This window comes from Festucalex cinctus, chromosome 20 (genome assembly GCF_051991245.1).
Source record: "Festucalex cinctus isolate MCC-2025b chromosome 20, RoL_Fcin_1.0, whole genome shotgun sequence".
Lineage (NCBI taxonomy): Eukaryota > Metazoa > Chordata > Actinopteri > Syngnathiformes > Syngnathidae > Festucalex > Festucalex cinctus.
The window spans coordinates 12,081,506-12,104,137 of record NC_135430.1 but is presented as its reverse complement, the minus strand read 5'-3'; the positions used below and the strand labels follow the sequence as shown (position 1 = coordinate 12,104,137).

At 42.1% G+C, this 22,632-nt stretch overlaps 1 protein-coding gene across 8 annotated transcripts in view; it reads left to right on the top strand.

Moving 5' to 3' along the window:
• dlgap1b (discs, large (Drosophila) homolog-associated protein 1b) overlaps positions 1 to 22,632 on the top strand; it is a 154,322-nt gene that overhangs the window by 114,295 nt on the left and 17,395 nt on the right. For all 8 annotated transcript variants that reach the window (XR_013281034.1, XM_077509633.1, XM_077509637.1 and 5 more), the window contains 2 exons: positions 2,110 to 2,287; positions 4,686 to 4,968. Coding sequence is in view for 7 of the 8 variants with exons in the window: in XM_077509633.1 (XP_077365759.1) it covers positions 2,110 to 2,287; positions 4,686 to 4,968 (461 nt within the window). In the remaining variant the exon portion in view is untranslated. The remainder of the gene's footprint in view (positions 1 to 2,109; positions 2,288 to 4,685; positions 4,969 to 22,632) is intronic.

Below are 22,632 nucleotides of genomic sequence, written 5' to 3'. Positions count from 1 at the left end.
AGCAAAATGGCAAATGTTGCACTGAAAACGGAAGGGGGAAAAAAAACATATTTGAAGTCGTTCTCGTAACACCTGTTTGAAGGTTGCAAAAAGAATTTAACATCAAGGATGACATTTTGTGCCATTGTTTTTTTCCACCACACAATTTTATCTATCTTGAATAAGTCAAAGATTGTTAAAAAAAAGAAAAAAAGAAAAAAGAATAGCATTACATAGTAGCATAACATAAAAATGCTCTCGCCATGCTGACGTTTAGCATCAGTCATCAAACACCATCGTACTAAGTCACTCCCAGTAGTAGCAGTAAAGGATGAGTCTTCTTTGTTTGTGTCTGCAAGACTGTTAATATACTGCCTCCTAGAGGCCAAGGCATATACACTCCTGCCCAGGTAATAACGTACACCGGTTTTCCTTGGGTCATTAAAAAACATTAAAAAGAGATTTCGTTAAAACAAAGGCCTTAAATAGCATTAAATACTTTAAAGACTTGTCCATGCTTTATAACTAGTTGTAATTTACAAAAACAAAATGGCTTCCCAATGCCAAATTTGATAAGAAAAATGTAGTGTTCCTGTTACCAACGTCCAACATGAAACACTAATGCCACCCAGTGGCAGAAAATTACTTTAGCGCCAATCTATGACTCAATGTTTCACACTGATCAAAGGACTAAATGATACAACCACATTTGTATTTGATAACCATATTTGACCACTTTAATGTTCATTAACTAGAGTTTGAAAAACTTGAAAATATAATTTACATTTAGAGCAGATATAATGTGCGATAATTTTACCATTTAGTCATGAGTTAACTATGGAAATCGTGATTAATTATGATAATTGTAATGGACAAACAACCCCCCAAAAAATTGATTTGATACCAAAATGAGTCACCAAATGTCCGGGCTGTGGGCAGGTGTTTGGAGACCACTGTAATAAAGTACTATTTTCTCTCTGTGAGATGGTACCAAGGAAAGCAAATGTACATAAGCAGGAGGCTTTATTTACCCTCTTTAAATTAAATTAACTTCAATCAAACTGATGCCTATTTTCTATATTCACACACGCACTTTCACGGAGATGAGAATCATGCTGAGCGCAGTGATTGGAGGCAGGTGAGCTCTAATGAGACACCTTTTCCTCATCCTTGATGACAGAACGTGTTGAGGCTTACTTTGCCATTGTCTTATCCTGGTTTGTTTCAGACATTGGCGATGTGTCAACCCCCCCCCCCCCCCCCCCCCTAAAAATAATATTCTTGACAATATTTTCTACGTAACCCCCTCTAGTCTGGAATAGTGGAATATGAGTTAAGCAGCAAAAGCCAGCAGTTTTTGTCAATATCAAATGGCGGCCATTTTGCCACTTTCGTCACAGTTGCTCAGGTTTCAGGTAACAACCATTCACAGCTCAGCTTCAGAAAACAGGAGGGCTGTGATTGGTCGTTGCCTCTGAGTAACTGTGACGTCATCTTCAGTCGACAGCAAGTGGCAAGATGGCCGCCCCCTGACATGGTTAAAAACGACAGGATATTGCTGCATAGATCACATTCCACAAATGTAATATTAATCAGAAGGTCATGCTTAGACTAGTGAGGTCATATGGAACATATGATTTTTTAATTCTGTCAATTAGATGATGAACATTAGCGCCTTTGTGATAAAGTACATTTGTAGTACGTTGTAGGTTGGAGATTACACAATATGTGTGTACCCCCATTTACACTTGGAATGTTATTTGAAACATTGCCTGTGCAGTTAGCAAATGTTTAATAACGCCAAATTTCTCAATGGGAAACAGGAAGAGATTGTGCTGGAACTTGAAGGCCACGTGTCACGTGTGCTTGCGTGCGAGTCTTCTCGCTGTTGTTTGAGGGAAAAAGGTTCTCCAAGGCCGCCCCGTGTAAGCCATTGCGAGCGTTCCTCAACCGCTCTCGCCGATTAGATAAGCACAAGCGTGTTGTGGATTGATGCGTATCGTTCTGCGCAAACACCATCCACACCGCTCCCATTTTTATTTTTTTTTTACCCCCTGCCGCTTCATCTCACATTGGTTCCCACCTTTCGCTTTTAACACCCAGCCTACCTCTCCCGTCCTTCCCGCTCAGGATCTCCGCGGAGCACTCGCCCAAGCTGCAGATCAGAAGTCACAGCTATCTGCGGGCGGTGAGCGAGGTTTCTATCAATAGGAGCCTGGACAGCTTGGACCCGGCGGGGCTGCTGGCCTCGCCCAAGTTCCGCTCGCGAAACGAGAGTTACATGAGAGCCATGAGTACCATCAGTCAGGTTAGTACACGCGCACGCACGCACGCACGATCCTCCTACGACATTTGGTGAAAGCAAACATACTCGAAAGCTGACATGATTTTGACAAGATGACAGCAAGGCACTACTTTTATCTAAGCAAGGCTCCTCAATTCACTTGGATATGGTTCCTTTGTGTAAATCACGCTCTTATTTAAACATGGTTCCTTGGCGCCAAGATGCTACAAGATGGCGGCAAAGCACTACTTTGGTTTAACTGAAGGACCTCCAAATTTGCATCAACAAAGTTCCTTGGCACCGAGATACCACATGATAATGGCAGAGCACTACTTTTGTTTAAAGGGATACTTTACTTATTTTGCCATTTATGGAAGTCAAATATGAATATTTTGCCTATAATTAAATTTGATATTGCCATTATTTTTCATGTACAATTAGTACCTTTAAAAACACATTTTGCAACTTGGTGTCGACTGAAAATGACATCACAATGGCTCAGGTAACCAATCACGGCTCACCTGTTTTCTAGCTTTGGTCATGTGACATTCACAAGCTGAGCTGTGATTGGTTACCTGAGCCCTTGTGATGTCATTTTCAGTCAACAGCAAGTTGCAAAATGTGTTTTTAAAGGTACTAATTGTACGTGAAAAATAATGAACGCATCAAACTAATTACAAACAAAATATGAACTTTTTGTTGCCATAATGGGCTAAATAAGTGAAGTATCCCTTGAAATGAAGCTCCTCAACTTACGTCGACATTGAATCCAATCTGCTTTATTTCAATAGCACATTTTATAAATAAGCGTTTCCAAAGTTCTGCACATAGAGTACACACTATTAAACAGTACACTATTATACACATAAAATCGAGTAAAACCAACTATAAAAAATCAATAAAATATTAAAAATTAAATACAATAAGTGAAATAAAAATACATAAAAAATAAGTCATTTAAAAACAAATTAGATTGTTAAAAATACATAAATAAATAAATAAATAAATACATGGCACAAAGATGCCACAAAATGATGGCAGAGTACTTAAAAAAAAAATACAAATTCTCCCTAGACCCAAATGAGAACTGCTGTCCTATGCTGTATCCAGTAAGGTGGTGGTGCAGGAGGGTGGGAATTTATCCGCAAGCTTTCCTGAGGCTTGAATTCACAATCAGGTCATCATCCAACAAAGTTTGAACAGGAACTAAGCCCCCTTTCCCCCAATTAGACCCTTTGTGAGTGCGAGCTGCTCTGCTGGAGCTTGGAATAGCTAATTAAACGAGAGGATGCACAGAAGACCCCTATTTTACCTCTGCATCCTCCTCGTCTTTGGAATTTGGCATGGTCAACATACAGAGATGTAAAAAAAAATGGCAGCCTTGTGGACGTTATGAATAATTCAGGATGGAATTGGATCCAAATTGTGATTAGCATATCGGCCTTGATTACACTCCAAGACAGTGATGGAGTATTGTAAAGAAGTGGTTCTCAAATGGGGGTACGAGAACCCCTGGGGGTACATGAAGGCACTCCAGGGGTTACAGGAGATTTTAAAATCTATTTAAAAAGTATATGTAAGTATATGTCATATGCCACCTAGAATCACCTGTCAATCACTTAAAAACTTTATTTAAAATTTAATTATTTCTTTTTGAGAACAGAGCTTTACTATGATCCCAAAATATGACACTTCATGTTGATAATAATCTGTATGTGCACAAATATTTATTTTAACATGAAATTATTCATTTATTCTTCTGTTTTTAGTTATATCTTTTTTTTTTTATTTCCAAATAATTCATTTATTTTATTTTATTTCATAAATGCTTTGCGCTGATTAGGGCGGTACTTGGCTGAAAAAAGTATTTCACAAATGTTGACAACCACTGTTTTAAAGTATATACTGTAAAAGTTTAATAATGAAGAGTTATTTTTGCTTTATTTTCCTCTTAAGCATCTGAAAGTGTTGTTTATAACCATTTTTAACAATTTATCATGAACTGAAATAAACTAACTTTAACTTAAATTATTATTATTTATTTTTGTTTATTTATTTTTATGTATGTATATTTGTTTATTTAATATTTATAAATTATTATTATTATATTATTAAATTAAATTAAAAATAAACTTAAAAACTAAGGAAAAACAAAGATCCTTTTTGTATCCTGCAATAAGAATCACACAAGCACATTCTCGGTGATCGGTAGCTTAGATTTCGATTTTTCCAGGCTCAGTAAATATCATCTTTTATTAACTAGATCACCAGCTTCCATGACAATATCCACTTTTATTATTGTTTGCTCATGCTGAAGATTTCATCGCGTCCTGTGGCACAAACATGCAATATCATCGTGTTATCGCTTCTTGATTATTCTTTTGTTCTTGCCGTTTGACATTCTCCCGTTTTTCGCGACCAGGTGAGCGAGGTGGAGGTGAACGGGCAGATCGAGGCTGTGTGCGAGTCGGTGTTCAGCGAGATGGAGTCGCAGGCGGTGGACGCGCTGGATCTGCCCATGCCCGGCTGCTTCCGCATGCGCAGCCACAGCTACGTGAGGGCCATCGAGAAGGGATGTTCGCAGGACGAGGAGGAGGAAGCGGCGGGGCGAGCGGGTGGAGGCGGAGGAGGAGGCGGGGCCGGCCGGAAGGGGGGGTCGCCCCCGCGCACCACCACCACCGTCAGAACCATCCAGAGCAGCACAGGTTGGTCTTCAAAGCTCTGGAGTGAGCATGTTTAATCCGTGGCGTGTTCAACATTCATGTATGTGCATAAAAGTTATGTGTATGTTGTCAGCGATGTCAGATGATGTCATCGGCAAATCTCAGATGATTGTCAGATGTGGTAATTAAAGGGTTTGTTAACTTTTGGGGATGTTTTCCAAGGACCCTCTCATACTCTAAATTCGAGATAGGCCGTTATGTTTTTTTCAGGGTTTTTTTTTTTTTTACTGATTATTAGTCGTCAAGGATGCTGATATTCGTTTTTACTGAAAGGGAAAATATTGGCATAATTTTTTTTAAATGTAATTGTATTGTTTCTTTTTTTTTTAATTAATTAAAATTAATTAGTTAATTAATAATTAGTTCCCTGATTTTTTTTTCCTCCCCTGAACACTTTTTTAAATGGATCAATTATCAATCAATTATAATTCTTCAAAATGGCCAATGCCGACATTCATAACAGCAATTTTCTGACCCTTCTTCACCGTACCACATGGAGAGAAAAAAAAAAAGATAAGTACATAAATGTCTAGATTTGTAAAAGACACGGAAAAAACATCCCTGGATTTGAATGAATTAACAAGAGAAAAGTCATGTATAAAAATGTAAACAATTTAAAAAATCAAACTTTATTCTTGTGCCACTTTTTCATTCATTTTCAAAAAAAATATGTATCTGTTATCGAGCCATGCCGCGAATAGCGAAATCCATGAGTAACTGATGTCCTTCCTAAGAAGCTTTAGAATTACCCGTAAATACCAGAAAATAGCGCCAAACCACTACTTTTTTATGCAACAAGGTTTTGGCGCCATCTTGTGGCATTTTAGGTTGTCAGCACGAATGGGAAAACAGTCAATAGGGCGTTTTTTTTCCAGTGAATAACAAAGGAAAAATAAGCAAATATGTGACATTGTAAAAAAATAGATATATATTTGCTTTTAGGTCACCGTAACACCTTTTTAAAAATAATTTTGGAGAACCACAAAATCTCTCCATTAGCCGGCACTGTGTATGTCACGTTGACATTTCTCCATTCTTCTGCAATCACAGCCTCTAGTTGTTTCATTTACTTACAACCGTGCAGCAAGTCCAGTGTTTTTGCCCAATTTTCCTCGCTTAAAAAAAAAAAAAAAACTTCAGTAAAAAATGACTTCAGTTCCCAAAACATTTTACATTTAAGAAAAGAGACTATTTCCAGTCCTGAGCTGACTGGTGAGGCCCCAATTTTTTCTGAAGGGAACAATGTGATAAGTGCATAGCCGTTTTCTTCCCCTCAGCACATATGAGCTTGTTCAAGACTCCAGTGGTCTTATTTTAGCCCTCTTGCGTCTCCTCTGGTCTGCACTGCTGCATGCATGTATGCAGTATTGATGCTGAGTAAGGCCAGCGTCCCGCTCGCCGTCGGATGAGTCACGCGGGGCATTTCCTTTTTTTTTTTCGTCTTGTTGTCATGTCGATTCTTGCGCAACTTTGACAATCGAAAGGGAGTGCTCTCCGAACCGCGCTTGATATCAATTCAGAATCAATTTGCAAACTCCTATCCGTTCGTTGCTAGCATGGCGTTAGCCGGCCAAATGTTACTGTTGCTAAGATGGCGTTAGTGGCTCTCGACTGTATTTGGGTTGAACGTATGGCTGTTTTTTTTAGACAATAACGTGTGAAAGTGAAAGATCCCTTTCAGTGAGATTGTTCTGTTAAAAGAAATCACTGTCATACTTGAGCGCAGAAGGAATTGGTCAGCCAAGAAAGTAAATGCGTCTATCAAACTGCTTAGTCAGCTTGTTTTTATTTATTGCATCACTCAAGACCTTTGAGAGATTCCGGGTTGATGATGGAAACCGCAATGTGAGGATTCCGCCCAACAGCTGTCCCAATACTTTTTGTCCATCCACATGAGGCACGTTCGTGTGCGTCGGCCATTTGACGTTCAAAGAGCAGCGATCAAAGTCCGCTTCTTTTCAACTGGGGTCATGGAAAAGGTCATCAATATTAACTCTAGCTAGCAGCTGCATGCACATGGCAAACTCAGGGAACGTTGATGTAATCTTTTCCCACATGCACATGGGTTGGATATACATAAAATATTATACATAAGAATATACTGTGGAGGCTGTGATGTTTTTTTTGTTTTTTTTTGTTTGTTTGTTTGTTTTCCCCCCCAGAAAGCTTGAATCTTCTATTCAGGAACATCATGCAAAATAAACAACAACTTGGATCGGTAATCCACACAATAAAAAAAATCAGCAGTAACAATGAAAAGTGGCAGAAAAACATATGAAAAAAAACTTTAAATAATTTAATTAGCATGTTAAGCTATATTTTTAGATTTTCATAGTGTTTTTTTTATACACCTTGTTGCAAAAATTATCTGATATACAGTATGTTATGGGCAAAAGTAATGGGACAACTGCCATGGCGTAATTACTGAAAGTTAAAAAATGTGGACAATTGAATAAACAATAGCACTATTAATATTGATATGTACAAATATTAAATTAGCATTTCAAACTGCATTTAAACTTAATAAAAAAGGCAGAAAATAGTAAATAAAATCCCTATTTTCAGTTTGTTCTCTGTGCACTTTACATGCAACTGTGAACACAATGGCAAAGAAAGAGAAAAAAAAGAAAAAAAAACATCTTATGCAACTTTTAGTTTGTTGTATGAAATTTACTATCATTTGAATACGTGGTCTTGCCTGTATTTAGGTTTACCATAACTTGGACAACAGCGCCCCTCACAGGCCTGCAGTGTAACAGTACAACTTTACTTGTCTTTTTGCACATACTGTATCATATTGACACTTGAGGCCATGAGTGGGGATTCTCAAACTTTTTATGTCCAGAGATCCCTTACAGGGTATTTTCCCCCATCCATCCATCCATCCATCCATCCATCCATCCATCCATCCATCCATCCATCCATCCACTTCCGCTTATTTTGGGGTTGGGTCATGGGAGCAGCAGCTTTAGCAGTGAAGTCATTGTTTATCAAGGGAAGAAAGGAGTCATAGTTTAGCACATTAATTTCCAACATTCAACTTCAAAAGTTGTATTATCACACAATTGAAGGCAGCCGCTTCTGAAACTTTTTACATCAAGTACTAACTGTAAAAAAATCATTTAAAAAAAAAAAAGAAGCCCAAAATGATATTTAATATTCTTGTATGCCACTGTAACATTATGCACAGTTTTAAGATTAATATAGGTCTTAAAATATAGGTATAAAAAGAATAAATTATGATTATATATTTAAAATTTCTTGTTAATAAAATTTCAATAAAAATAGTACTTGAGAGGGCGCCTGGGTTCCACTGAGAATTACCGTAATGGAACCAAATGTTTTAGTTATTGTATTAATTTTCAAAAATGTAATACTTCTATGTTTTTGTTAGTGATTAACGGCATCTTTTCCAGAATGAAAGACTTAATCTGAGAATAAAATCGTATTTTAGAACATAACATAAGACACCATGGCAAATTTGAGTTTTAAATTGTAATGTTATGACTTTATCTTGAAAAATGTCTATACGACTTTTATAACAACAAAATACAACTTGTTTTGTAGCAATTACAGCTTTTTTGTTTGTTTGTTTAAAAGGAATTAATTTTTTGAGGGCTGGGGTAAGGAGGGGGGCTATGTAGTGGAGGGAGGAGGTTGGGGGGCTTGGTTCCACGTCCCGACACACGAGCCCACACCCCCGCCACACTCCAAGACTTGTATTCCTCCCCGTTGACCGCTACTGACAGTGGCGCCGCGAAGCCGCCATGGCGTTATTCCACTGCTTCTACGGCATGTGTGACGACTGGCTTCGCTATTGTAAGTAAGAAAAAAAGACGGAGCGAGTCGCTGTGTTTTGCTTGTTTATGTGGCTGGCTGACTCTGGCTGGGTGGCGCTCGAGTGGAGCAAAGCAGGAAGCGGAGCGACGCGGCTTTCAAAGTAAAATATAGTCACGTGGACGTGAGTGCTAGCGAGTCTGCTAAACAGTTAAATAGAATTATGTGGATTAACTATTTTGATAAAAGATGTACAGTTACCTGGGTGTCATGTTTCAAAGTGTGATGACGTAGTAGGTAAACGTGTTGCACTTTTATTTTGAAAACCAACGCACGGATGTGTTACTGTAAAATTTGTCACTTAACGGATGTTGCCAACCCAGAGCCCATCCCTGTTTATTGTGCTTATTCATCCTCAAATTGGACATCATGGCTTTTAAAACAATTTAAAATACCACAAACTATAGTTACAACTTAAATAACAAGTATTCAAGTATTCCTCGTTTGAATTTTCCAACAATTATTTCTAAATAGAACACACAAAGACACAAAATCACTGTCCGTTTAACACTATTATCTATTAATAGCTGATTCCATTGCCAAAAATCCACAGATTAACCTACTTGTGCTCGGTGCGTGATAGCTGTGAATTGTTGAGCCGCCTCCAGCCGCCTGCTATTTTGGTGTTTGTGTGTGCGTGTGTTTGTGACAGGTGCCAAGTAGTGTGGTTGTGCGTCACACACTTCCTGGCTCAGCACCACATTTTGGACTTCTTACCAGAACTTTTTGACGGTAGTTCTGGAATACTTAAAAGTCTGAATCTATATATATATATATATATATATATATATATATATATATATATATATATATATATATATATATATATATATATATATATATATATATATATATATATATATATATATATGTTTAATTGACAGGAGGCGGAATGTGTTAATTTTGTCACCACTCAGTCAGTGAAACATGCCACAAGTCTGGTCTCGCAAGACTTTGACTCAAGTCTTTGGTGTCCTGCCAACATGTCGCTCTGCGGACAGACCCAAGTCGAGCAAATACCTGCAGTCATTCACATCAAACGGCATCCAGGGGCGCAGTGCGGGAATACGTCTTTGTCCGCCCCCCCCCCCCCACCCTTTGCGTCCCGCTTCCTCCTCTGACTTTAATTACAGGCCTGGATCTGGGCGGCAGCGTCTGTACATGTGAGCGGCACCTGTGTGTCATGTCAGCCCATCAAAGCCGCCCGCCTCCCGGGTGGAATTATTATTCAAAGCGAGAATTAAACAGCTCGCTTCCACTCACACCTGCTTAATGTTGTCATTCCGCTGGCTTTGATGCTTGAAGGGGACGTATGTGTATTCGTGTACTGTAGAGACATGTGGAAAGTGTGCAGCTCTTTTATATTCTTCTATTGCAATTTCCAAACCTTTGTTGAGTCAAACCACATATTTTACGTTTGAAAGCTGTCACGACGCACCACCAAACAAAAGTTTTAAAAGGTTGATACTGCACATTTAAAGAATGATGAGGTAGTCGCAATTTATTCACAAATGGACTTTATTCAGTGTGGTGTTGGCCAGTTAAATTAAACGTGACGCTATTTTTCTGCAACAAATGGATACGCATGTTAGTTGTAGCTTCTGACACATACGTTGCTGGTTGTTGTTGTTGTTTTTTTTAACTCATTCACTCCCAGCCATTTTCACTTAAAGCTCCCTTCGCTCCATGGCTGTTTTACTGGATTTTGGCTGATTTTGCAAGGCCCACTGTATATTGTGTTCTATTGCTATAAAAACATGGAACCAACCAAAAGATTAGAATCTCTTCTTTCATCAGAAAAAAAAGTTTATTTCTATCTGTTTCCGTTTTGCAGCAATTAGCATTAGGATATAACTAAGTTTCATCATTTATTCACAAACCTGTTGAAAACACTGGGGAAAAGAGCTTGTTGCAACATGGCCCCGGCTGATCTCTTATACTCTGCTGCCACCTGCTGGCCGTTTTGGTAATAACTACCATTGCTTCAAACATTCTTTTCAGTTCAGAGGCTGCATCAAAGTCTTCTGTATGCTGTAGCATTAAAAACACACAACCCCCAACAATTTTTGTCTAAATACTGTATTAATATTTACTGTGGCACGATCACTACTTCTTTTTCTCAAAAGAATATTTTCGCATGCCATCATTATACTGCCCTCTGTTGGCCAAGCAACACAAGTACAATATTGCCGCGTGCTGTTTTACAAATTAAAAAAAAAAAACAGCTTTGCAAAAATTCTTACTGGTATTCTTGAGGGGACTGGAAGAGATTAATGTCATTTACATTCTATTTTTCTGATTATATATGATGGTTTTGCTCTTCTATAGTTGCAGATTTTTTTTCTTGAGAAAAGACTTTGCTAGTTGTTTTGTGGTAGCCTTCTGTGGTGACTTTTAGGGAATTACTCCTTTAGATGTGTACTAAACGGACATTTTTCATGACAGTGGTTGAACATCTGTTGTTTGAGTCTAAAACTTTAATGTCTTATTTTCACTGTCTGTTGAATTCAATAATTTATTCAATTTATTCATTGTGCTGACATTTTATGGAGAATAGAATGGCTCTCCTCCTTGAATCATGCCGTTGCATTTTTTTTCCAAGTTTTGTTAATGGCTAGTCAGGTCTTGCGTCATCTTAGCGGACAAAAAAAAAAAAATGCAACACCTGCATTTATGTTTGCGTTTGTAGCTGTGGGCATCAAGCCCAAACTGGAAGCACGTTGAGATAAATCTTCATCCATGCTGGTGTGTGTGCGTCTCAGTAATTACTTCATCCTGTCACGGCAGTCTGAGAATGCGAGCCAGTGGGAACTTGCAGTGGCCTCAATCACAGAATCACACTCAGGATCTCTTTTGCGCCTGTTCCTGTCAGATTTATGCCCCACCCCCCACCCACCACCACCAGATCCGGTGTCCTAAATCTAATGTTGACGCTTGGTAATAATGATTTTAGGGTTTAAAGTCAATGTAGTGCTGTGACCACGAGTAAAGGCCCCATGCAATGATCGATTCTTCCACTAGATGGCAACAGAGCCTCAGCTGTGGTCACTCCACTGGCCAACCTGGTGGAAAAGCAGAGAACGTTATTTGCAAATTATGCTTGTTGATATGGCAAATTATTTCAAATATAGGAGATTAAATTGCAAGACTTGTTGCATAAATCAGCAGCACCTAAAGTAGCACTCTGCAATGTAATGTGCAATTCTAAAAAAAAAAAAAAAAAAAAAAAAAAAAAAAACACAAAACCAAAGCTGGGAGCAACTGTTCTACACAGGCCTAAATATTATTTTAATTTGATTTAATTACAAAAAAAATAAAAATATATATATATATGTATTAACTCGTCAAAAAGAGGCTTCAACCTACCTACTTAATGTAAAACAAATACAAATAAAGATTGTGTATTTAAATTAACAAAACAACGTAGCCTTACGAATGGCCTACTAGCTTAATGCTAACATATAATTGAAAACGTCATTTACATGCTATAAGTTAGCATCTTTAGCCGTGGCTTTAGAACACTTTAAGCAGTGAACTTCATTTGAACACATACAGTGGAATAACGCGTTCACAGATACATTGTTTTTTTTATATGTATATATATTCATATACAGCATACATATGTACGTATACGTACTGATAATTTAAAGTTAATCTAAAATGGTAACCAAGCACAACTGACTTTACGGTGTAGTGCGCAAACGTACATGTCAATTAAACGTTTTAAAAGTTTTACGTGGCCCGAATTGTGATTTGGGCCTCGTACGCCTCTTTGATGACAGCCATTAAGGGATAAAAGGGGGTTGATGTTTGGACGTCTTTTGACACAGGAAGCGCAACGTCACTCATTCCCGCCCTTGCTGTCTCGCTGTCAGATTGGAGGGGGAGGGAGCTGACACAAAAGAACGGCGGTTGCATTGCTTCGCAGGCTGCTTTCCGGTCAAAGAGAGAAAAAAAAATAAGGCTCAAGATGTTCTGATGGCTCGCTTATGTTTTGGAAAAGGATTTCCTTTGATGATCCTTCTCTGAAAAAGCCCCCTGACGGACGCACAACATTTACAGGCCGATTACAACACAATAAGAAAATCTTAATTAGCAAAGTGGACGCTAGCAGCACATTCGAATCATAACATCGAGTCAGCATGGTCGTACGAAGCCAAGAAACAAAACATGCATCCTATTTTTAAGCTCGTGAAATCTGTACATGACATGAAACCGAATCCTTGACTCCGAGTCGTCCAACTTTTTTTTTTGACTTTGTTCTGGTGACAAAGCGGCCTCTCCGTCCGACTCGGCGGCCTGCGGTGGCTGATCTGGAGTCAGTCCTTGAGCGGTATATAAGTGGGTGGTTTGGAGCCGTTGCAGTGTGGGAGGGCTGGCAAATTAAAGACCTCTCTTGTGAAAGTCTCAGACTTCGGTTACAGTAGTGTGCGTGTGTGAGAGCCCAGCCCTCTTTTTTTTTTCCTCTCTTTTTGAACCCATCATTAAAAATAAGCCACAGTTCACCCTGATGCACACTGAGAGAATGCATCTCCGTTTTTTCTTCCTCCTCCCTCTTTGCTGCTTCACTAACCAAGCAAAAAAAAAAGGGGGGGGGGGGATTTTGTGTCTGTGTATGTGTGGGAGGGAGTTTTTAAGACCCCCTCCTCCCTGTGTAAGGAGAAAGAGATGAATGGGCAAAGGAATGCGGGAGACAAACGAGCGCTCTCGGCAGGAGAGTGGGAATGTCGGTGAGGGCATTGCCCCCCCCACTCTCACCCCACTCCCCCACCCTGTGCAAAAAGAGGGTGCGAAAAGTCACACCTGAGAGAGGCCGACGTCCCCTATCCTGTGAGCAGGATGTATATAAGCACTAAAGACGGTACAGGCGGCCCCCTTCCCTGCTAACTTTTCAACTTTCCAAGCCCGCACAACCCCCCACCCTTTTGGTTACCTCCCCCAAGGCTGGTCGACACACAGAGAGCCTTCTGACGTTCCAGGCCCAGATGGGTTATTTTTTATTTTTTATTTTTTTTAAGAGTGCCTCTGGCTGTGGATTAAGACCCCACCATTGCAGTGTCTCCTTTCCACAACCCCCCCACCCCTAACACCATGTGCAAGTGGTCAAGACAAAGAATGTCTAAAAAGGATGAAGGGGGTGCAAGTTGAGGCTGATGTTTAACAGCATTCCTCAATGAGTGCCTGTAATAAAATCAAAAGTCTTCCTGTTACCTTTTGGGGATTTTTTTCTTTTTCTTTTTTGGTAGAATTCCATTTTAATCACGAGAGTGGTCTTTAGTCGAAACGGGGGGTGGAGACGTGAACTTTTGACCACATGCTGCTGCTTTTAAATGGAAATAACAGGCCGTCCCTCATGTGACGCTCCGGCCCCAACTAGCAATTTGCACTTAAAGGTCCAGCAACTCCACCATTGTGTGACCGCTAGCCTGTACAACAACATCCGAAAAATACAGGTAGTCTTTTTAGTGAGAACGTGAGATAATGTGGTTGCATAAGTGTGCACACCCGCTTGCAAATGGTGGCTTTATTCAAAATAAACCAATCCCATTTGAATTCTTGATAAATGCCATTTAAAGATCTTTTGATTAACTACAATTATAATGTTGTTGTTCTTGTAGGCTTTTCAGTCAGATTTGTTCAGACCATTAAGAGATAGGACATGTGCTTTTAATTATGGCCACCTTTGGGCATATTTTTTTAAATGCCTTTTTACCCCTGGAAAAAAAAAAAGTGAAGTAAAAAATGTCAAGTTAAATTAAACTAACTTGAAACAATTAAAATGACTTTTTGTAGTGTTGATTTTTTTAAACAATTAGTAGTACTATAAGAATGGCTTTTTTTTTTTAATCAAAAATAACATTTGACATTATACAGGACTGTCTCAGAAAATTGGAATATTGTGATTAAGTTCTTTATTTTCTGTAATGCAATTAAATAAGGAAAAATGCCATACATACGGGATTCATTACAAATCAACTGAAATATTGCAAGCCTTTTATTGTTTTAATATTGCTGATTATGGCTCTTTTTTTTTGTTTACTTGGTCTGAGGAAATATTCTAATATTTTTGAGATAGGATATTTGAGTTTTCTTAAGCTGTAAAGCCATAATCAGCAATATTAAAATAATAAAAGGCTTGTAATATTTCAGTTGATTTGTAATAAATCCAGAATGTATAGCATTTTTGCTTATTTAATTGCATTACAGAAAATAAAGGATTATCACAATATTCTAATTTTCTGAGACAGTCCTGTATGCTGCATTGCCTCTAAATTTTATGGTTTAGTTTTGTTTTTTTCTGATAAATATTTTAAGATTTTTTTGGTATATTAAAACATTTAAATCGATTGATTTTTTTCTATTTATTTTATTTTATTTTATTTTAGTTTTTTTTTTCAGATTAATAAAACTATCACAAAATTTGGAGACATATTTTTCATCATTCACAAATTTTGTTATATTTTTCTGGAAGAAATATTTCAGGATTTTTGTGCTTAATTTTTTTTTTCAATATTAGAATTTTCAAATTATGCATTGTTATTTTGAAAAGTATACGTTCATTTAACTAAAATCACTTTTTCCTTTTCACAAGTTACTTAATTTTTTCCAGACTTTTTTTTTTCCCCAATATTTTTTTAACAAGATTTTCGCATTGATAAAATACTCAGTTAATATATCGGTCACACAACCATGACTTTTTTTTGGAGGAGTGGGGGGTTCTGATTTCTAAAAATCACCAGTCTTTCCACCACCAAAATCATCAATTTGATCTTTCTCCCATTTTTATCCTTCTCTATCAAACTGTCAACATCTTTTGAGTTGTCTTTTCAAAAGCAATTTGTCATCATGCCTGCTTTTGACTTCAAGGCCTTTAACTGCAGTTTGCAGTGTTCTATCAGCGTGCGTCAACATGCGTGTTGGTAATTTTAGCCCCGATGGTTTTGTAAGCCACCCTTATTGTCCACTTGCACGTCCTCCTCATTCGTGAAGGCCCAGTCAGCGCTGAGTCACGCATCCAGTTTCTCTTTACTCGATTCCCCTTCCGGTTGCTGCGGCGTCATTGCCAAAAGTTGTAAGGCCGCCGTCGGGTGACAAGCGATGTGTCAGGAGCGGGACGGGCGCTCGGGAGCGACGGCTTTAAGCGGGAAAGCATGCGTGAGATGCGTGGGCGCGACGGGCTTTAGCCGGCGCTCGGGTTTCTGCACCACAAAGCAGCTGGAATGCGCAAGGACACCGAAGGGGCTGGAAAAGTTCATCCGCCTCCATTTTCCTCCACCTCCTGCTTATCTCGGTCGAGTGTCGAGTGAGCGCTGTCTCTTTCAGCCCCCCCTGCGGGCACCGCGGAACAAAAGACGAATGTGTCCCTTCATGTGCTTGTGGACGTGTTATGGTTTCAAGAAGTCAGGGGGACGAATGCGGAAATTGCCTGGAGAGATTGTTCACTGCAAAAACTGAAATCTCAAGTTAGATATCATTTCTTAAATTTGCTTATTTTGCTTTGACAAGTTATTCAAATGAAATTCTCAAACAAGATCATTCGGATAATTTTAAGATACTTATTTGATCAAGCATTTTTTGGCATCGAGCGTTAACAGCCAGTTTTAAGTACTTTGAGGCTTAAAACACACATTTTCCACATTTTAAGGTGAATAACCAACAATTACAGGCCCTGAATTGGGGTTTCATAAGTTGAATTTTCTTATATTAAGAATTTGCAGTAATAAGATAAATGGAGAAAATACAAGTGTGAAAACAATCAGACAAAAGTGCAGTATTAGCTATTTATTGTAAGCATTTTTTTTCTCTTAAAAATCATTAGTTCAAGTGCTGTTCCAGTTTCAAGTTATATTTCTTAAGCTCATTTTTCCTCTTTCCAGTAAATGCACTCCTAGATCAGTGGTCTGGTGTCTACTGTGGGTTCAAGCACTGGATGGGCCCGGTTCCCTCCGTGCTTGACATCAGGCTAAGTTGGCCAAATATAAACGAATTCTTGTGTATTTTAAGAAAATAGCTCTATATATTACAGCTTGAAAAAATTACTTGTTTTTAGTCTAAAAACAATATTTTCAAGACCGCTATAGTCGATATGTACGACGACGTATTAGGGCCACGTACAATTATTCGTATTTTTTTTCAAGGGGCGGGGGCAATATGACGAGAAAAAAAAAAGGCAAATTTGCCACTTTATAAACTGGCAACTAGGACATTGTTAATCTCTGATAAAGCAATTAATATCTCCTTGTTTGAAAACCCGACCGAAAAGTACATTTTAAGGGAGCGCTTCCTGTGACGACTCAGCAGAGTCGATGAACAACAGATCCCAAAAATGCAGGCTCAGAGCAGGAAAACAATCTCGATTTATTCTTTTTGATAGACCGATTGCACAAAGCTTGCTCGCAGGCAAGTAGGCGAAATTTACAGAGGTGTCCCTGCACACAGGCGAGGAACACGGAAGTAACAAAAGGCACTTGCAAAAGGCAAGGAGGAATTGGGAAACACAAATCTCCTGCAAAAGGCAGGGAACACGAATGTAACAAAAAGCGCTTGCAACTGCAAGGAAAACTAACATAACCAAAATCGCTTGCAAACGGCAAGGAGAACTAACGTAACAAAAAACACTTGCTAACAGCAAGGACAAGAAAAACATAACTCACTTGCAACCGGCAAGGACGACACGAAATGTACACGGTATCAATCAACACGAGTATATCAAACAAAAGGCGACGCGGAAACACACACGTGAATACAAGTAAACTAAAGACGACGGCAGATTCAAAAAACTTTTACCAACAGGGAAACGCGGAGAACACTTGGACACGGAGGTGAGCAAATAATAATCCGACAGCTGTCAGTGCTGTTCGGAGTCCTTTTAAAGCCTTGATTACCAACGCGTTGCAGGTGCGACGCTGGGGAACGCCCCCCTCGTTACAGGCACTGAAAGAGACAAGCACAACAGGGCTGAGAACCGAACCATGACAGTACCCCCCCCTTAACGGACGCCCCTTGGCGGACCACCTGGTTTCTCTGGGTGTGCTGTATGAAAGGTGGTCAATAATGACGGGTCCAGGATCCAGGAGCGGGGGACCCACTGCCGCTCTTCAGGTCCGTAGCCCTCCCAGTCGACCAGGTACTGGAAGCCCCGGCCCCTGCACCTTGAGTCCAAAATCTCTTTCACAGTGTAGACAGGGTCCCCGTCGACCAATCGGGGAGGAGGCGGAGCTGGTGCAGGTGGATTCAACGGACTAGGAGTCTCTGGCTTGAGGAGGGAAACGTGGAACACTGGATGCACCTTGAGTGAGGGTGGAAGACGGAGCTTTACAGTCACTGGATTGATGACGGTAAGAATCTCGAAGGGACCGATGTAGCGCGGACCCAATTTCTTGGAGCACCCCGCCAGGCGCATGTCCCGGGACGAGAGCCAGACCTTGTCCCCGGGCCGGTAAGTGGGTTCCGGACGCCGCCGCCGATCCGCAATCTCTTTGTTACGGGCTGCTGAGCGGGATAGCGCCGCTCGGGTCTCCCGCCATACCTTGTGGGCCCGCCGTAGGTGGTGCTGAACGGTGGGTAGTTCGATGGAACTCTCCTGAGACGGGAACAGGGGTGGCTGATAGCCGTATGCCGCCCTAAAGGGTGAGTGTCCCGTCGCCGATGATGGCAGAGTGTTCGTGGCGTACTCGATCCAGGAGAGGTGCGAAGACCAGGATTCAGGGTTGTGTAGGCAAACACATCGGAGGGCAGCCTCGAGGTCCTGGTTGGCCCTCTCTGTCTGGCCGTTGGTCTGGGGATGATACCCAGACGACAAACTGGCTGTGGCGCCCAACAGCTTGCAGAACTTCTTCCAGACCTGGGAGATGAATTGTGGTCCACGGTCGGACACCAAGTCCACCGGGATGCCGTGGAGCCTGAATACATGACGGACGAGGAGTTGTGCAGTCTCCCAGGATGACGGCAGTTTGGAGAGGGCAACAAAGTGAGACAGCTTGGAGAACCGGTCGACCACGGTCATGATAACCGTGTTTCCTCTTGACTTAGGAAGGCCGGTGATGAAGTCCAGGGAGACGTGCGACCACGGCCGCGACGGAATGGGTAGCGGCCTTAATAAGCCCATCGGCGGCTGGTGGGAGGCTTTCCCACACGCACAAGCTGTACATGCCTTGATGAATTCAGTAGTGTCTTTCTTCATGTCTGGCCACCAGAATCGCTGGCCGATTAGGGCTAGGGTCCTGTTAATCCCTGGATGACAGGCAACTCGAGAGGTATGCCCCCACCGTAGGACCTCGGCACGCAATTGATTGGGAACAAAGAGTCTCTCGGTCGGGCATTCCGGAGGAATGGCAATTCCTTCCAGCGCGTCCATGACCCTCTTCTCGACCTCCCAACGTACCGCACCCAAGAAACAACGTTCAGGTAAGACCGGTTCCGTCCCGGTCTCAGGAGTGGCAGCATCGTGCATCCGGGACAAGGCATCTGGTTTCTGGTTCCGGGATCCCTGGCGGTAGTCCACGACAAAGTTGAACCTGGTGAACAGCAATGCCCATCGCGCTTGTCGAGAGTTGAGTCTTTTGGCGGACCGAAGGTACGCCAGGTTCTTGTGGTCCGTCAAAACCTTGAACGGCTCCTTGGCGCCCTCCAGCCAGTGTCGCCATTCTTGCAGCGCCAAGACAATCGCCAGCAGTTCCCGATTCCCGACGTCGTAGTTGGCCTCTGCGGGGCTTAGTCGCCGGGAGAAGAAGGCGCAGGGATGGAGCTTCCCGTCTTCTGGCGACCGCTGGGACAGGACCGCCCCCACTCCTGAATCCGATGCGTCAACCTCGACCACAAAAGGCAAATCCGTATTAGAGTGGATGAGTACTGGTGGGTTTACAAACTGCTGTTTTAGTTTCAAAAATGCATTTTCGGCACCAGGTGACCACTTAAAAGGAACCTTGCTCGACGTCAGTTTCGTAAGGGGGGCTGCCCGTGAACTATAATCCTTAATAAAGCGACGATAGAAATTGGCGAATCCCAAAAATCGTTGTAGCTGTTTACGACTTTTGGGACTCGGCCACTCAACCACGGCCTGAGTCTTTACTGGATCTGCTCGTAATTGCCCTCCCTCAATAATAAAACCAAGGAATTGCACCGACTTAGCGTGGAATTCGCACTTCTCCGCCTTAACATAGAGTCGGTTCTCTAAGAGACGCTGGAGAACCAGGCGGACATGTTGCCTGTGCTCGTGCTCATCGCGGGAGAAGATTAGGATGTCGTCTAAATAAACAAAACAAAAGATATTCAGCATATCCCTGAGTACATCATTAATCAGACATTGAAACACTGCAGGGGCGTTAGTCAGACCAAAAGGCATTACACAGTACTCAAAATGTCCGAGTGGTGTCTTAAAGGCAGTCTTCCACTCGTCCCCTTCCCGTATCCTCACCAGATGATAGGCGCTTCGTAGGTCTAACTTAGTAAAAATTCTTGCGGACTGTAACGGGGCGAATGCTGAGTCTAACAGGGGGAGCGGATATTTATTTTTCACGGTAATATCATTCAAGCCGCGATAGTCGACGCATGGACGGAGAGTTTTATCCTTCTTCTCGATGAAGAAAAACCCGGCCCCTACGGGAGATTTTGACGGGCGTATCTGTCCAGTCGCGAGCGAAGTCGTAATATACTCCCGTAAAGCGTCCTGTTCTGGCTGGGACACCTGATAAAGGCGTGAACCCGGCAACGGTGCATTTGGGATCAACTCAATCGCACAATCATAAGGCCTATGGGGCGGCAATGCCTGCGCGCAATCTATGCTAAAAACCTTACTTAGGTCATGGTATTCCTCGGGGACATGATCAAGACAAACGGGTTCTGGAGCTACGCTAACCGGTACAGTGGTAGCCCCTCCTGCCGACTTCAGACAATGGGCATGGCAGAAGGGACTCCAGTTCTCTAAGGCCGGCTTCTCCCAGTCAATATCGGGATTATGCGTCTTAAGCCACGGCAACCCCAACACTAGGGGGGCAGAACGGGACGGCATAACAAAAAACCTCCGTCTCTCCACGTGATTTCCTGAAAGTCTCAAGATCAGGGGACCGGTGGAATGTCGAACCTCCGCCAGCAGACGTCCGTTGAGGTCGAAAACCTCCTTGACCTCCTCTAACGTTTCCAGCGGGCTTCCTAACGCTTCCACGACACACGGGTCTACGCAACAATCATCTGCACCCGAATCAATAAACGCGATTATCTTAAGACTCACCCCGTACCCTGACAGCTCTCCCGACAATTCTAGCCGTTTATTGCTAAGAATCGACCTCGACGATGGGCTTGGTTCGGTTCCCCCCGGTTCGTGCTTACCCTGATGTGCGTCCATTCCAGACCCCTGGGTCTCGTCGGCTCGGCCTCCCAGTCGAGTCAGGCGTGGAGGTCTTGCTGGACACGAAGCAACCCGATGCCCAGGTTGACCGCAGTAGAGACAGGCTCCGGCGAGCCACCGGCGACGACGCTCCTCGGGGTGCAGGCGTCCACCTCCAATTTGCATGGGCTCCCCTCCGTTGGCTGGAGGTCCCGGAAGGGTATGCGTTTCCGCGACGTCGACGAGAGTGAGTCCGGACATGTTGTTGACTGCCGCTCCCTGTCGCTCAACAGCACGCTCCCGGCACCGTTCTCGTAACCGGTTATCCAAACGTATGGTAAGTTCAATAAGTCCCTCAAGAGACCTCGTGTTGTCGCGGACTGCCAGTTCATCCTTAAGTCCAGTGTTCAGTCCCCGACGGAAGATACTACGCAACGCACAGTCATCAAAACCGCTCTCGGCAGCCAAAATACGAAATTCGATGGAGTAATCCGCGACCGATCTTTCTCCCTGTACTAAATCTAACAACCGACCTCCGGCCTCTTTCCCCTTGACTGGATGATCAAACACGCGTTGAAACTCAACAACAAAATTGGGGAAAGAAGACCGAAGGTCTGGTCGTGCGTTGCTCACCACCATCGCCCACGTAGCGGCTTGACCAGACAGGAGGCTCATAATGAACGCCACTTTGGACTGATCACGAGCGTATGTAAATGGTTGCTGGTCGAAAATGAGAGAACACTGGTGCAAAAACTGACCGCAACCTCCGGGCTGTCCTTCGTAGCGTGACGGGTGGGGCAAAACGGGTTCAGGGAGCGCCGACGTGGCAGTGTCTGAACGCGACAGTTCCGGGTTTGGCACTTCGCGAGAACCGAGCTGCACGAGCCTAGCAAACATTTCCTCACACTGGTGAGCTAGCCTGTCCACGACCTCTTGTAGACCGGCTAATACAGTTTCGGTTTGCCCAACCCGTTGCCCCTGGCTGGCCAACGCCCTTCTCACCTTCTCTGAGTCTGCGGGATCCATGGTCGGATTATTCTGTGACGACTCAGCAGAGTCGATGAACAACAGATCCCAAAAATGCAGGCTCAGAGCAGGAAAACAATCTCGATTTATTCTTTTTGATAGACCGATTGCACAAAGCTTGCTCGCAGGCAAGTAGGCGAAATTTACAGAGGTGTCCCTGCACACAGGCGAGGAACACGGAAGTAACAAAAGGCACTTGCAAAAGGCAAGGAGGAATTGGGAAACACAAATCTCCTGCAAAAGGCAGGGAACACGAATGTAACAAAAAGCGCTTGCAACTGCAAGGAAAACTAACATAACCAAAATCGCTTGCAAACGGCAAGGAGAACTAACGTAACAAAAAACACTTGCTAACAGCAAGGACAAGAAAAACATAACTCACTTGCAACCGGCAAGGACGACACGAAATGTACACGGTATCAATCAACACGAGTATATCAAACAAAAGGCGACGCGGA